At 40.8% G+C, this 17,377-nt stretch overlaps 1 protein-coding gene across 1 annotated transcript; it reads left to right on the top strand.

Moving 5' to 3' along the window:
• Positions 1-1,175: 1,175 nt before the first annotated feature.
• CATSPERB (cation channel sperm associated auxiliary subunit beta) lies at positions 1,176-9,355 on the top strand. The gene is made up of 5 exons (XM_032230186.1): positions 1,176-1,333; positions 1,703-1,841; positions 4,548-4,648; positions 6,468-6,542; positions 8,731-9,355. The coding sequence occupies exons 1-5, from the start codon at positions 1,322-1,324 to the stop codon at positions 8,944-8,946; spliced, it is 543 nt and encodes a 180-aa protein (XP_032086077.1). The 5' UTR covers positions 1,176-1,321; the 3' UTR covers positions 8,947-9,355.
• The last annotated feature ends 8,022 nt before the right edge of the window (positions 9,356-17,377 follow it).

Below are 17,377 nucleotides of genomic sequence, written 5' to 3'. Positions count from 1 at the left end.
TACATGTGATTGTATGTTATGAAATGGAAATAAAAATATGTTTTTAAAAAAATACCTGAGACGATTCTGGAAAAGATTATCAAGCAATGAATCTGCAAACACCCCCTAGAGGCAAGCAAAATCCTAACCAGAAGCGAACATGGATTTGTTAATAACAGATCATCTCAGATTATGCCGGATAAATATTACTGCATTCTTTCACAAACTGACAAAATTAGTGGGTCAGCAAAATACTGAGGATATAGTTTACCTGGACTTCAGCAAGATGTTTGATAAAGTAGACCATAACCTACTACTTGATAAAATAGAAAAATGTGGGTTAGACAGCATCACCATCAGTTGGATTCACAACTGAACTGCATCTACATGGAGGTAAGTATGCAGTGGGGTACCCCAAGGCATGACCCGTCAAAACCGCGGTCGACAAAACCGCGCTCGACAAAAGCGCATACCTGACATCATCAGCAGCGTGACAAAAAAAATTAAAAAAGAAATAAAATTAAAATAAAAATAAAATTAAAGCAAGCCGATTCACATAAAGGTAAGGGTTAGGGTTAGGGTTACGGTTACGGTTAGGTTAAGGGTTAGGGTTAGGTTTAGGGTTACGTTAAGCATTAGGGTTAGGTTTAGCGTTAGGTTAAGGGTTACCGTTAGGTTTAGCGTTAGGTTAAGGGTTAGGTTTAGGGTTAGGTTTAGGGTTAGGTTAAGGGTTAGGTTTAGAGTTAGGTTTAGGGTTAGGTTTGGGGGGGGTTAGGGTAAGGTTTTCGCTTTAATTTTAAATTTACCGCTCACAGCGCGATGTTTTCATCGTGCTGTGATGACGTCACGTACGCGCTTTTGTCGAGCGCGCAATTGTCTACCGTGGTTTTGTGGTGGAACCCCCCAAGGCTCTGTTGTAGGCCAGTACTCTTCAACATCTTCATCAATGATTTAGATGAAGGGATAGAAAGGGAATCACTGGGAGTCCTGCCTGAAGATCTGATTACGGAGTGACTATTGACGTCTAGAGCCGACCTGGGCATTTTACAGCCCCCAGGCTACATCCAGCCCTTTGGCTGTCCCTGTCCGGCTCATGTAAGGTTAATCAGTAATTAAAAATCAAATGTAAATAACCATGCCACATGGGGGGGGAGGTGAGTCGAGTCCAGCTCTTGCACAGTCACTGTAGTCAGCTGGCAGTCACAGAACAGTGGAACACAACACCTGTGCAGCCCTCACCCCTCACCTGGAAGGGCCTAAGGAATGAGGTAGTGGTCCTGGTGGCAGTGGTCATCGCGTGAGGGGCTTGGGCTCAGCCACCCACTGTTGCCTGGGTTGAAGTATGGCTTCCTGGGTGAGTGGGGAGAGTGCAGCCAGGAGTTATTGGTTTGGTCCTCCACAACAATCCCAAATGGCCCCCTGGGAAAATTAATTGCCCATTCCTCTCCTGTAAGACATCTGTGAGTGGGAGAGGAAGATGCAAAATAATACACAAAGTATCTCTTCTTAAGTCAGTTTCTCTAACTTCTTAACTTTCAAATGAAAAAGATATTCTCAAAACAAAAGTCCCACTGACCCTTGACTTGAAGTAGGCAACTTTACATAGGTTTTTGTAGACCCTATGTTGTCTGAATGCTATCTCATTTGAAACCGTGCACTTACATTGGTAAGAATATATAAAATGATTTTAACATCTCTGTCTCGATGGTGCATTTGTCTTTAGGCACTGCGGATGAAATTTCCAGTAGAAAAGCTTCCTCTCTATTTTGTTGTGGAGGATGACGGTTATTTTGTTAATCTGACATCTCCTTATTTTGTCACCATAGACGAAGTAAACAATAGAACAAACTGGATAATTTCAGGTAAGACGCAGACTGCTGGGGTTCAGAAGGAATCTTTCTGAGAAATTCTGTTCAAAATGTTTGTGTTGCCATGTCCTTTTGTAGGAAGTTAGCACCCACCCCCTCCCCTAGGAAAATGAAATATCCTGAGAAATATTGAAAAGGCAGAATATTATATTTCCCTGGATGCAAAAAGGGAGAAACATGTTTTTAAAGACAAAGTAGCTCCCTGCAGCTTCGTCCCCCACTTTTGTCAATGAGCTATTAAAGCCTGGGCTAGTCTACTCTACATAACAAAGATAGGATTAGTTTTCTACAGAAACTCACCACATGGCATATGGGAACTCAACCAAGTTTTGGACTCAAAAAGACACACAATCTACAAAGTTAGCTAAGACCCCCACCCCTGAGAGTCTGACAACCAATCAGAATCCATTCTTACACAGAAACAGGAAACAGAGAGGTGGGCCAAATGAGGGGTGGGTTCCTGCCTTTACTAACTGGTTCGCTAGAAGAAGTTCCACAAATCTAGCATGTCGTTTAGAACCGGTTCCACTGGTAGAACCAGCCCCACCTCCTCATCTACCCCATCTGGTAGCTGCTCGCTTCCCCCACCTGGGGGTAGGTGCGGCTTTTCCTTCTGGCTCACTTGGGCATAGCGTCCTGGAAGTGACTGCAGGCTGCATGGTTGTGTGAATGACGAGGGTCAACCGAAAGAGTCGATTACCTATCTTTACGGCACCTCCTTGGTGTTTCTTGATGGAAGCTCTTTGAGGGCTGAGAAGAAAAGATGAACGGGAACTAAGAAGCCTTTTCTTTTGTTTACATCCCTCCCCACCTTCTCCATTTCTCCATTCTGGTGGCTGCGCCTTCTCACTGCCTTCATTAACTCTGCTCCTTTTTTTACCTGCATGCGTGGCTTCTTTTGTTAGGCTCCACAATTAGTGTGTTCACTCTTAAGCTCCCTCCGCCCGTCTGCACATCATCAAGAAGAAGAGCGAGAGGAGGAATTCTGGGAGTTGAAGTCCACAAGTCTTAAAGCTGTCAGATTTGAACACCCCTGGGGTATTTTTTTCTAAAGGGTTAGGGGTGCAAGGGTCTTATAACTTGACAGTTTTAAGATTTGCGTGCTTCAAATGCCAGACTTTCTGAGCCAACATTTTAGTTGCTAAGCAAGAGCGTTGTTAAATGAGTTTCACCATATTTTACAAGTTGGCCATGCCCAACCAGTCACATGGCTGGCAAGCCACCCCCACCTGGTCACATGGCCAGGAAGCCACTCCCACAAAGCAGGCCACACCTACAGAAGAGGTTCTTTAAAAAATTGAAACCCACCACTGCTCTTAAGCAACGTGGAAATTACCTTGGCTTTGGCTCTTTCAAAGTAGATGTATACTTTCTCTTGAGAGCAAACAACACCATTTCATTTTTAATAGATGCCAGCCAGTGTGCTCACCATAAAGACATGACAACAAAGGTTATCTTAACCTGGAGGATTTTGTAAGAGTAGATGGAGGGGATAGCAGAGGAGTTATCCCTCTTAATCCCTCCCATCTCCAAACATTCACAGTTAAAGTGGCTACCTCTAGAGCAACTTTGAGATGTGCAGACTTCAACTCCCAGAATTCCCCAACCAGCAATGCTAGTTGAGGAATTATGGGAGTTGAAGTCCACAAGTCTTAAAGCTGTCAAGTTTTGAACACCCCTGCGTTTTTTTTCTAAAGGGTTAGGGGTGCAAGGGTCTTGTAACTTAACAGCTTTAAGACTTGCACACTTCAATGCCAGAGTTCCTAAGCCAACATGACTGGAGGTGGAATTCTGGGAGTTAAGTCCACAATTCTTAAAGCTGTCAAGTTTGAACACCCCTGGGGTTTTTTTTCTAAAGGGTTAGGGGTGCAAAGGTCTTGTAACTTGACAGCTTTAAGACTTGCACACTTCAATGCCAAAGTTTCTGAGCCAACATTTTGGTTGCTAAGCAAGAGCATTGTTAAGTGAGTTTCACCACATTTTACAAGTTGGCCACGCCCACCCAGTCACATGACTGCCAATCCACTCCCACTTGGTCACATGACCACCAAGCCACATCCACACCTACAGAAGAGGTTCTAAAAAAATTGAAACCCGCCACTGGGCCAAACAGAGTATTAAAAACCCAGGAACTATCAACAAAGCCCTTTTCCCACCTCTTCACTTCTTCACCCAACATCTGGAAGCATGTGGTCTCCCTTTTCTGTTCAGGAGCTCAAGCCATGTGATCCTGTCCACCATTAAACCATCTTTCCAAGCAGCCTCCATGTTTTCAGTGTCTTTTTCCCCACTTGGAACTGAACCCACAAGGACATTTCATCCAACAATTTAATGCTCTCTTCCTTGCCAAACCTACAATAATTTAAAATGAAAAATATTGTTTTCCAGATCTGTCTACTTTCATTTTCACTATTCTTGAAGTTTCTACCCAAACACTCATGATAAAGAGTTTTGATGATACTTTGCTTTACCAAGTTTTAAGTTTGCCCTTTCATCATAACTTATCATCATAACAAAAAATCTGCTACAGATAGATCTCCATTTCTGATTTCTAATCTAACTTTTTAGTTTTTACTAAAGGATAACTTTATTCAAAGCATTGGCTAATCACCCATTATGTAAGATTAATTTATTACTGGAATGTATAGTCAGACAATGTGTAGAACTATAACTCAAAAATTATTTTAAATATTTTTTCAGGTACCAATGAAACGTTAAGTTTGATGAAACTAAGGATATACTTGGAGAAGAAGATCAAAAGCAAGTTGTATAATCCAGATGGACTAACTATATCAATAACTGTAAGCTTCTGATAAAATACGTATTTTGAATAGAAAGGCCAAAAGTGTTGCAACAATCTGGCACACCATATTTTGAATCCTACCCTGTTTTAGGAATACCATACCTTGGCTCCAAAATTCTGAATGATCATTAGAGAGCAGTGAGGTGGTACATGTCAAGTAGCTACCATCCAGGTTTTTGCAGCCCAAATAGAAACTACATTTGTAAACCCCTCTCCCTCCATGGATCTCAAAGATCTGCCTGACACAAAGAAAATCCAGCAAGTCAAGCAGGTTGAAAAGAGCCTTTAATACTGACAAGTCTGGGAGAAATGTGAATGCCATTGGCATCACAAGACACAGATAGGTTAAAGCTTTCTTCCTTGGTCATGATTTTGGTCAAAACGACCAATCAAACAATTGGCAATCTTAACTCTAGAGAGAAAATCTTTGTTTTCACACCAAAGGGAGAATTTTTCCATCCTAATGTTAATTACTACCCTACTGGTATATCTTAAATTGGATAATCAGATTTGTTAAAATTGCATGATTTTGCTATCTATGATTTGTTGAATAAACTACAATTAGTTAGTATACACATTGCATTAAATAATTCAGGACGAATATTTTCAGATTGTTCTCTAATTTTAGCTGTTTCCAAATGCAAAGAAAAAACTGCACCATGATATTCATATTCATGAATATTCAGAGAAAGGCAAAATTGGCTAGATCAGTGGTGAAATCTAATTTTTCTTACTAACAGTTCTGTGGGTGTGGCTTGTGGCGTGTTGGGATCATGTGACTGGGTGGGAGTGGTTATGTAGTCTTGTAACTGGAGGATCAAAAGACAGAAACTCACTTTAACAATGTTCTGCTGGAGCAGGGTTGGTCCCTTCCAGCCCTGGATTATCCTCTGAAGTTGTGTCTAGTGCCAGGTTTGTAGTTCTTCTTTCAGCTCCTTTTTCCCTCCCTCCCTCCCTCCCTCCCTCTCTTTCTTTCTTTTTCTTTCCTTCTCCCTTCTTCTTTCCTTTTCTTTCTTTCTTCCTTTCTTTCTTTCTCAGCACCCCTCCTCCATTTTTGGCCTAGCTGGCTTCCGGGAAGCCTGCTGGGAACAAAAGCAGACCCTCACCCCCATCCCTGCATTTCTGGAGAACCTGTAGTAAAAAAAATGCTTAAAAAGCAAAAAAAAAAAAAAAAAGGTCCGAAGATCAGCTGTGCGACGTGCGATCGTTGGAACTTCTTTTTTTTTTTTTTTACTTTTTAAAGTATTTTTTTTTACTACCAGTTCTGTGAACCGTCCTGAATGGGTAACATTTCACCCCTGGCCTAGATAGACAGACAATAGATGATAAACGTAGCTTAATTTAAATCCATATCCATCTGTCCAAATAAAGACACCTATCTAAAACCAATCAAGTTATTTAGGGCAGCAAATCCCACTTTACAAATAAAGTAAAATAGTAATAGAGAAAACCATTATTTTCCATTCAGGTGCCAGAGATGCTTTTCCAAAAGGCAGTTGAACTTTCTTGGGGTTTTTTTTTTCCTTGAAAATGTTTTGCTTCTCATCCAAGAAGCTTCTTCAATTCTCTTTGAATGATGGAGAATGGGTTTTCAAAGAAAAAAAAAACAAGAAAGTCCATTTGCCTTTTGGAAAAGCCCCTTTGGGACAACCATGACTTGGATGACTGAAAATTCACATAGACATTTAAATTCATACCCCTCAAGATGACCTTCAAAATAACATTAATTTTAGCAGATTAAGCAATGTTAGAAAATGTATTTGTAGCAAAAGAAATATTATTAGGCACTAATAAAAATTAATGTTTCTTTTTAACAGGGATCGGAACTTTTCCATTTCAGAGTATCCACTATTCCTGGAGTCTCCTATTGCAATTTATTTGATGAATTTCAGGTATATTTTTCACAGTATTGAAATATAGAAGAATATGAAACAAATCTCAAATACATAGAATAATTACATTGGCAAAATTATTTGTATACAGTATCTTAGTACAGATGTAATCAACAACAATCCCATCTTCAACAAATTTAGGTGATATTGTCTGAAGTTTCCCCACAACAATTTCTGAGTGGTAACATTTCTACAAATGAATATTAATAGAATGCAAACACTGCATCCAGTCTTCATAACCCCCAACATAGCAAAAGAGCCGTGAGCACAGGAAGACTCTCTATTCCTTTCCTTGTAGCAAGTGGAACCTTTCTTGCTTCAAAGATTGTTGTAACAGAAATACACAGAATACAGAAGAACAGAGTTGGAAGGGACCTTGGAGGTTGGTCTCCTGCTCAACCAGGAGGCCCTGTACCATTCCATATAAATGCCTGTCCAATCTCTTCTTTAAAAACCCAGTGTCTGAGCATCCACAGCTTCTAAAGGCAAGTCGTTCCACTTATTAATTGTACTCACTACCAGGAAATTTTGCCTTCATTCTAAGTTGCTTCTCTCTTTGATAAGTTTCCTCTGTTACTTCTTGTCTTGCTCTCAGGTGCTTTGGAGAATATGTTCACTACAGGGGTGGGTTCCGGGTGCTGCTGCTGCCGGTTCGCTCAGGGAATACTAAAAAATGCTTCTCCGCATGCGCAGAAGTCAAAAACAAGATGGCGCTGCTATAAGCGCTGCCGAGAGAACCAGTTCAGGGGCATGGCAGGCCTGGGTCACTGTCGGTTCCAGCGACCCAGGCCGCCAAGTTACTACCTATTCGGCCGAACCGGTCCAAACCAGTAGAAACCCACCTCTAGTTCATTCCCCTCTTCTTTGTGACATCCTCTCAGATATTGGAAGACTGCTATCATGTTACCTTAGTCCTGCTCTTTGTTAGACTAGATATACCCAACAACAATTCATGATACGTTTCAGCTTCCAGCCCCCTAATCATCTTTGTTGTTCTTCTCTACTCACTTTCTAGAGTCTCAGTATCATTTTATATTGCAGGGACCAGAACTGGATGCAGTATTCCAAGTCTGGTCTTACCAAGGCAGTATATAGCAGTACTAATAGTTAGTGTGGCGATAATCCTCTGTTGATTCAGACTAGGAACTGCAGTGGCTTTTTTGGCAGCTGAGCTGCAGCACACTGGTGGCTCATATTTAAGTGGTTATCCACTAGGACTTCTAGATGCCTCTCACAGTTATACTGTTGAGCCAGGTACCCTCTATTCTATACCTATCATTTGGTTTTTCTTACCCAAGTATAAAACCTTACGGTACTTTTCTCACCATTGAATTGTAATACAGCCCAGTGTTCAGATCTTGGCTATTTCCCGTAGTTTGGTGTCATCTGCAAATTTGATAAGTTCCCTTTCTATTCCTTCATCTAAATTGTTCATGGAGATGTTGAAGAGCATTGGGCCTAAGACAGAACCTTGGGGTACCCTAATTTATACTTCCCTCCATATAGACATAGTTCCATTGAGAACTATAATGGATGTCCCACAAGTCTGAGCCCCTACTTGTCTCTTTCTAGAACTTAAGCAAGTTAAGCAAATATACCATTAAGTAATACAAATATAACATTACAAGACTTTGACACTGATTGACTGATTTATTGATATTCATCAATCCATTTATTCAGTTCTTATAATATACATATAAGCTCAGGTTACAACTGTAATGGAACTTGTCCATCACTATCGTAATTTCTGCTGGGTATAAAATGATTGGTTACATGACCTTTTATAAAAAGGTTACAAAATGTGTTCATGTGACCACAGAACATTGCAAATTGCCATAGAGTGTGGTCAGGTGACCACAGGGGATACAACTACAGGATCTTCTAATTGAGGTCATAAGTACCACCACTACCCAGGTAGGCCCATCAGAATATCGAACTGTCACTAATTGGTCATAAGTCGAGGATTACGGTACCTGTACTGTATTTTAAAACATTGAATAGTCCTAAAATGAAAATTTAGCTGCTCTTTCTGCTTCTTTATTGTAATAAATTTTCAAATCCGTATTTAAACTTGCAATGCTAGACTTGCCTTCAAAGGTACATTTACTAATGTAAAGTTATCTATCTCAAGATACAACTTTTAAAGCAGTGTGAACTTTCAGTTTACCAGGATATCTTTTTATTGCAGATTTATGTTGATGATTCACCACTGGCTTTTCCAGGACAGTATCTCATCAGTACAGTTGTAGCTGTCTCAATAGGAGGCATTCTCTTTATTGCTTTTCTTCTGCACATGTATGAAATCCAGATAACAAATTTTTTTAAAAGGAAGAAACCCAGAAACAAAGTAGAATCAAAAACGTCAGTTGCCAGTGAAGCATCCTATGAAAGCAACGAATCATAATTGTCAATTATGCCACAATGTTCTAGTATGTGGCTATTTTGGTTTAATTTGGCCCACAAAAATTGAAGGGTTTTGTTACAATTTTTTTCTTGTTAGATAACAAAAAGAATATTCTTTTATTTCTAAATATGACATTATTCTAGCTGCTGTTGCCATGAACTTTCTAGCTTTTGAGTGAGGAAGCCAGTTATGTATGCATTTATTTTTGCCAAAGTGTAGACTAATGTTCAGAAAATGTCATTCAACTGTATACAATAACCTAATTAAAATGTCATAGAAAAGAGTTATTAAATATATACCTATTCTATCTCTGTATTTATTAAGTACCAGTTATTTCTTGATTAAAAGTTCTGTAAGCCAAATCTAGCAGTTATTGCAAGCATTGTCATTTATGTTAATACATTGCAAAAAAAAGTAACTAAACAAAGTTAAGAACAAACAAGATTAAAAACAAATACATTTTAAAACAAAATTATGAATGCATTATTCTGTATTTTACTGTAGGAAGAAATTTCCTAATTATGAGGCTGATAAAATATAAATTAAACTATATATTACACTGAACATTTTTAAATTTTAAGAAGTTATTCAGAGATAATTTCAAAGGAAAACAAAAGTACTGTATATATAGCAAAAAAGAAAGAAAAAGAGCCATGATGGTGCAGTGGTTAGAATGTAGTATTGCTATCTAGTTCCAAGGTCAGTAAAAAGAGAACCCAGATTGTTGGAAGCAATATGCTGACCCTCAAAACCACTTAGGGAGAGCTGTAAAAAGCACTGTGAAGCAGTATATAGGTCTAAGTGTTATTGCTATTGCTTAAAAAATTCACTAACTACTGTTACATATGTGCTTTATGCTTCCAGGAATTTGGAACAAAGGGCAAAGATTCAAAATATTATTTTTCAAAATAATGTCCCCACAGATTAATATGGTTGGTTTATTGCCATACAGCATGAGAAAAAGATGTATGATATAAAATGGAATCAGAAATAAAAATTAGGAGTATAACAATATTCCTGTTTAAGGATTCAATGCAATACTTTGTTCTATTCCTCTTGCTTCCTCCTTTCAAAGTGATTCCCAAACTATCCGTGAATTGAGGTGTAGTCATTCAGCTAAAAAGGAAGCATTACAGTTTGATTGACCTATGGATATAATGCAAAACTTAGGATTTCCCCCAAATAAGTTTATTTTTCACTGGGCTCCATTTAGCCTAACATGCAGTATATCACGTGAGTTTCTCACTGGAATGATTCTTTTTTATTATTATTACCCAAGACTAATCAGTAAAGACTGGTATAAGTATAACATCAATACAGGAGCTATCCCACCTAAATTTTACAAGCATAGCCATTAAAAAGGCAGTAAAAAAGGCCTGGAAAAAAAAGCAGAACTATCAAAACATGGAATGTTCAGAGATGATCTTGATTGGCCTTTACTAAAAGAAGACCAATTCAAGTGCACACAAAAGTCAGGGGCAGATTTTTTGCATCCCAGTCTTGCATGACAATTGTTTAAGTCCTCTCCCATGACTGAAAAGATCCACTGTTTTGATAGATGGCAGATTTCAAATGTGAGGATGTAATCAAAAAGAACTTAGGCATCTTTGATATTGACCCAGAGGTTAACAATGCTATGTTAGCTCCAAATGTAATGCCATAGGATAAGATATAATCATATTGATTACAGTTCAAATTTCTGTCCTTCATGTCCAATAATGACATGATTATACCCAACTCTTAATTAATGTTCTTTAGGCTATACGTAGTAAGCTATTGTGCATATCACATTTTAAGACCAGAAGCAATGAATTTCACATTGTTTAATATAGCCTGCCATTGGTTTACCAAGAAAGATCATTCAAACTTGTTATTCTAAAGATTACATGCATAATATCAATTCATTCAGGTTCCTCTAAGAAAAGGTTGCTGGCTTGGGAACCCCACATAATTCTCTAAAACCTCTAATTTCTGTAAAGTATCAGAAGTTGCAATCAGATCTAATAAAATAAAAAAATAAATAAGGTGACTATATTGCCAAAAATGGAGATGATTTCTAATTTTTCATCCTGTAGAACCAGGCAGAAGAAAAGCCTCAGAAGCGCAGAATAAAATAAAACATTACCATCTAGTGGTAACTATACAAGCTGCAGTTTGCAGAAATGATGTGCCTTAGCTTAGATCAATGTTCCCTCTAATTTTTTTTCAGTGTGTACGGAAAAGTATAGTATTTGAGCAGCACATTTTCATGCTTGAGCACCTGAATTTTTTTCACAGATGTTTCACAGAGCAATTGATTTATAAGATCCGAATTGGAATGGAGAAAAATGGTTTTGTGCATGTGTGTGTGTGGTGTGTGTGTGTGTGTGTTTGAGTGAGCGACGGATCCGGTAAGGGAACTGCGCCTGTTTAAGAAAGAAGGTAAATTATTGCAAACATGATCAATCGAAGATAAGTATGGGGACAGGTTGGGCGGTAGAGAGAAAGTGATAAAAGAGTGGGAGAGAGGAAGAAAAAAAGAGGGAAGAGAGACAGAAAGAGACAGAGAAGAAGAAAGTGACAGAAGAATGGAAAAGAAGGAGAAAGAGAAGAGAAAGAAAGAGAAAGAGGATGAGAGAGACAGAGAGAGACGAGAGGAAGAGGAAAGAGGAAGAGAGAACATCTCATTTCAACCCTGAGGTGCAAATATTCTCTTTGGTTGGTAATTTTATTTGTCCATTTACTATCCAATACTCTCATTTCTCCTTAAGTTCATCAAGAATTCCCTTCTTTTTATTGAATTTATCACAATACCATGAGAACAACTTTTTCAGCATAGCTTTACAGCTATTTAAAATACATAATAATTTAGGTCAGGTTTTCAGAACATTAGTCTATTTATAAGTCACTAAGTGCAAAGAAACAGAATTCAGAAAGTTGGCTTCCCTTTTTGTAATTGCCTATTATCTGCTTAATTTTCTACCTACATTTTTGATAACTGATATTCACTCTTGACCCAAGAAGCCCATCATAGAAAGAAACCCTCCCTATGACCTTTGTTGGGTTTCCGTGGAATGAAGTTTGTTCTTTTTCTCAACCATACAATAGCATATTCTTTCAAGATAGTCCATAATTGCCTATCAATCTAACAGGCGATTGACAGTCTCTTTATATTTCAACTGACCTGGCTTGGCTCCTGCTTTCGATCTGCCGCCCAACGACCAAACGTAGAATCGAAGAGGCAGGAGAGACGAGGCAGGAGAGTCAAAGCGGGAGCCAAGCGGATCATTCCTTCCAAGAGGCAATTTCCCCATCAAATGACTCGCTGCCCTAGACTCGAGGAGACCCTCTGCAGTCCCTCTCGCCTGGCCAGAATGCCAGAGAGAGTGCTGGGCTGAAGGAAGGAGGGATACACACACTCGCGTTCTCCCCCTCCCTCCCTCCCTCCCTCCCTCCCTCCCTCCCTCTCTCTCTCTCAAATGGCAAATCCGAGCAGCCGCTGCTGGGAACCCGTCCCATGCCTTCTCCCAACCCCCACACCCCTTCTCTCAGCTACTTTCTGCCTTGTGCACCTAGAACAGATTGCTGTCTCCAGGCTGGCTCTCCTCTCCTATTATCGTGGAAGGTGTCTCACAAAAACCACTGGGCGGCAGTTGGAAACTGCTGCGCTGTGTTTTGTTGCCACGTGCGCGCGCACCCACGCATCTTAGAGGGAACATTGCCTTACATCCAAATTTGACTTTAAAAATCAGCTTTGGGAGGGGGGGCACTTCAATTTAAATGTGCAGGCACAGCACACAGTATTACTTTTCAGACAGAAAAAAAGTAAATGTCATGATAAGACATAAAAACTTTCTATAACATGGTAAAAGAAAGAAAGTTTAAGGTTTAAGGGTTTATTGGTTTTGTATGCTGCCCACTCCCGAAGGACTCCGGCGGCTCACAATAAACAGGGGGGGGGGGGAATAAATAAGACAATACAAATAATATTAAAAATCCACCACAGTCACAATTGAAACGGGGGTGGGTACTTCAACAAGTTCTGAGAATTATTAAAGATATACATCTTTGCTTGTCTTTGAAAGATATTATTGGCTTTGGCTCTTATATCCTAAAGTCTGCTTTATTAGACAATAGGACAACTGGCTGTGTTTCACTTGCCTAGCTTATTGGCTCACTCCCATACAGGATTAACAATCTGTCTTGTGTTTTGCCCTGATGGCATCCATATACCTTACCAATTCAATACCAATACAGTTTGCAATACCAATACAGAATATTGACTGGTAGCTTGAGTGTTAATTTAATTCCCTTCAATCTCTTGACTGGAATCCAGACTTCTGTAGTTGATGCCTTCCTGCAAAGGAATCTGAATGCTTCGACAAAGTCTGGTCTTTTCATTTCCCAACTGCTGTCCTGTAGTCTCAGACTTCCTTGTTTAAAGTCTGCTGTTGATTTTGAGTTTCCATTGGAGCCCTGATCTCATTTGCTCCAGCCAGCCCCAGATACCAAAGAAGATCTTGTCTTCTGTTTCTGGCTAAAGAGGTAACTTCCATCTAACTCTTCTTCTGTCTGAATGCCAAGATAGCAAAAACTGGTTTCCAACACTTTCATATCAATTTCATTACTGAGATTCTTTCAATCACTTAGCCATCACTTGTTTCTTGGCAGCAAATGACTAAATAATATATATGATATAGGTCATCTGTTGTTTTGAATCTGGAATAAAGGCAGGGGTCAGATTTATACCTTGCATGAACTCTTCCTTAACAAATATAGTATATAGTTCGTCCTTTCATTCCAGGCTTTAACTGATTGCTTCAGGCTGTAGATGCTCTTCTGAACTTGCACACCAGATCTTTTTCCCCAGATCCCTCAAACCTGTTTGGCTGCTGTACGTAGATGGCTTTCTTCATTTCTTCATGCAGGAATACAATCTTTTCATAAAGGCAATATCTCATCAGAGAAGCTTTGGACTTTGATTTCTACACCTGAATATGATGATTGTTCCTTAAGGTACCTTATCCTCTGCAAAACAAGTAGTTGAGGTAGTGTGGTAGTATAGAAAGTTATCACCCAGCCCTCTCCCAGAAAAATGAAACATCCTAGGAAAAGCAGAATATTATATTTCCCTGGATGTGAAAAAGGAAGAAACATATTTTAAAGACAGAGTAGGTCCGTGCAGCTTCCTGCCCATCCCCCTTTGTCAATGGGCCATGAAAATGCCTAAGCCAGTCCCTTTACATAACACAGAGTTCTCCCCTTCAGCTCAGCTCCCCTTCAGGCATGATTAGCCTTCACCCACTCACCACATGGCATCTGAGAACTCAACCAAACCTGGATTCAAAACACAGCCTAGAGAGTTGCCCCTGCCTGGCCCCATGGGAGTCTGACAACCAATCAGAATACAAGCTCAAAATCAAAGAGAGGGCATAAAACCAGGGACTTTCAGCATTTCAGCCCTTCCTTCTCTTCTTCTCCATTGATGCATGTGCTCACCTTTTCTGTTCAGGACCTGTCCACCATTAAACCATCTTTCCAAGCAGCCTCTATGTCTCCAGTGTCTTTTTCCCCACTTGTAGCCGAACCCAGAAGGACATTTCTTTCATCAGTAGTATCAACAGCAAATAGATACACACATAATAAACCTGCACACAGGTAGCATGGAATTTGAGATATAGCTTACCTCATCTGGGAATAGTCCCCAACTAATGTTGCTCCATTTGCCTGAAAGTCTACCTGAGAGGTTCAGAATGGGTCAAGGCAGTGACGTGCAATCAGGGGAGGCAGGGGAGGCAGACCCTCACCACTGTCATCATGAAAAGAAAAAAAATGTAAAAGGAAAAAGGCAAGAGCTAAGGTCAGGCTGAGCTAGTTGCTGCCAGAGTCACCATGGATGACTCTGCTTAGTGCTTAATTGTTTAAAAAAGCCTCTAAAAAAGCACCCTCTAAAGGAAGAGGCAGGAGAACGACGTGCCTCATCTAGTCTGACTTTAGGCATTTTATGATCACTTGAGCAGAGTTAAGCAAGGGTTAAAAGCCTAAAAATTCCTGACGTAGATGAGGCACGTTGTTCTCCTGCCTCTTCCTGTAGAGGGCGCTTTTCAGAGGCTTTTTTAAACAGTTAAGCAGAGTCATCCACGGTGAGGCAGCAACTAGCTCAGCCTGACCTCAGCTCTTGCCTTTTTCCTTTTACATTTTTTTTCTTTTCATGATGACAGGTAAGAGCAAAGTTGAAATCCTCTCTGAAACAGCTGGAAAAGGTACATGTGGGTTGGAGGAAGTGGGGGAATTCAAGCTTCATCCTCCTGGTGCAGGCCTTTGGGCAAAGGCTGGAGGGAAGTGCTTGTAGTTTGATTGCAGGCAGAGCAACATTGTCTTTTCACACCTGTAATCATTGAGCTGGGCTGGATCCTTCCGGGGCTGGGGGGAAGTGTGTGTGCTCCACTATGGTTCTTTGACTGGCTTCCTGCCTCCTCCTGTGGTCTCCCTGACTCCCTCCAATCCAACTTTGTGTGTGTGTGTGTGTGTGTGTGTGTGTGTGTGTGTGTGTGCTTGTTTGAGAGAGAGTTTGTTTGAGTGAGAGAGGGAAGTGGGTAGGAGAGATAGTCCAATCCAACTTCTGTGTGTGTGTGTGTTTGAGAGGGGGGAGGGAGGGAGAGAGAGAGGAAGGAGGGGAAGGGAGAAGAAAAAGAAAAAGAAAGAAGGAAACGGAGAAAAACAAATGCTGTCGCTTTAAATTGGAACTGAGCATGCCTGCCTGTGGAATTCTGGGAGTTGAAGTCCACAAGTCTAAAAAAATTTGAAACCCACCACTGCGTCAGAGCCTCACTAGCCATAAACCTCACCACATGGTCACTGGGTCAAGGTGAATTCCTGACTTTCACAACATAATGTAAATTGCTCATCGTGGGCATGCCAGTGGATTTCCTATAGATTGAACTAGAGGTGCCTTTGTTCTTATCCTGCTGAAAGAGGGATCAGCCATATGGGCAGTTAGTTGCCTTTTTCCTTGTTGCTTGCTCAGATTGCAAAGATGTGGAGCTCCTGCAAACAGGAGAAATGATGAGGTCACTCCCTGAAAAAGAGAAACAATGAAAGTGAAACCTTGGGTTGTATTTTTACTGTGGTACACTAGGTCCAATTTCTGGCATTATGCAATTGCACTTTATAACCCCTGATAGCCTTTGCAAATTCATGGGTTTGGCATACAGCTCAGGGCTCTTTTGGACTCTGGGAAAACTGCCTTTTTCATAGATAAGGCTATTGTGCCACAGTCCATTTTACCACTGGAAAAGCCTATAGCCTGACTTCAAACAGGTTATCCTGATATTTACTGAGAGCAAAAGACTACTTCTTTCCCTTCACAATGTCAGCATCACCAAATACAGGATTCTTTTTCATCATCCTCCCCCCACACATACTTCTCTCTTCACCTCTTTCATTGCCAAAAAAGAACTATAATCTGAAAAAAGGGATTTATCTACCTGTCTTCCTTACATCCTTACAGATGTATATCATTCTTCAAGATCTGATTACAAACTTATAAATTACTAGCTGTACCCGGCCACGCGTTGCTGTGGCCCAGTCTGGTTAAATGGAAAAGAAAGAAAAGAGAAAGCGTTCTAATATGTTTAATTTCACAACGCTTGTGGTTATACAATATTTTTTGTCGTTCCATTGTCTGTGCAAATATAGAGATTATATGGTTTGCAGACTCTAGAACACGCAACATATCATTGTCCATGTGAGACACAATTTTCAATTGCTGGAAAGATGTTGGGCTGGGCACATTTACCAATAGCATGCGAAGAAAGAAACATTCCCAGGGTGGTTCCCACCAGGAAGGGTCATGCCGTTGCCAGCAGCGGCAAGGTTCATGAGGGTCTTGCCCACCTGGTGGGCCCTGCCACTCGCTGCACCGGCCACAGCTTCCCCGGCAGAGGCGGCCTCCGCATGGAAGTGAGCCATGGTGGCCCCTGAAAGAGCCACCACGAAGGACGCTCTCGCAGGCCCCGGCCTGGCACCCTCTAAGCTCCCCGCAACAGGCAGCCTCCAGAACATTGGGCCGGATGGGGCCCCTCCGGACATGAGCGAAGGGACCTCAGCGGGTGATGCTGCTGTTGGTCAGCCCTCGGGGCTGCTGGACCAGGCGAGGCTGGTTGGGGAAGACGGCACCATGGCTATTGGCCTCGTGGAAGTTGTTGAGTGTCTCTTCGGAGGAGCTGCGCTTGGGCTCCCCCAAATCAGTGGCCCGGGAGAGCGAGACATCCAGGATCTTGGAGGAGAAGTCCTTGGTGTGCAACTCATCCAGGTCGTCGTAGCTCTCCGTGTCTTCAGCGATGACATGTAGATGCATTATGCAAAAACTCAGTTCTTTTATGGGAAGCACCTAGAGGTACAAAGAAGTTCTAAGATTTTCTAGGCTTTGCCAACTTTTATTGAAGATTTT

The sequence above is a fragment of the Thamnophis elegans genome, chromosome 1 (genome assembly GCF_009769535.1).
Source record: "Thamnophis elegans isolate rThaEle1 chromosome 1, rThaEle1.pri, whole genome shotgun sequence".
Classification (NCBI taxonomy): domain Eukaryota; kingdom Metazoa; phylum Chordata; class Lepidosauria; order Squamata; family Colubridae; genus Thamnophis; species Thamnophis elegans.
The sequence above is the reverse complement of the archived record's forward strand: the minus strand, read 5'-3'. Positions and strand labels throughout refer to the sequence as shown.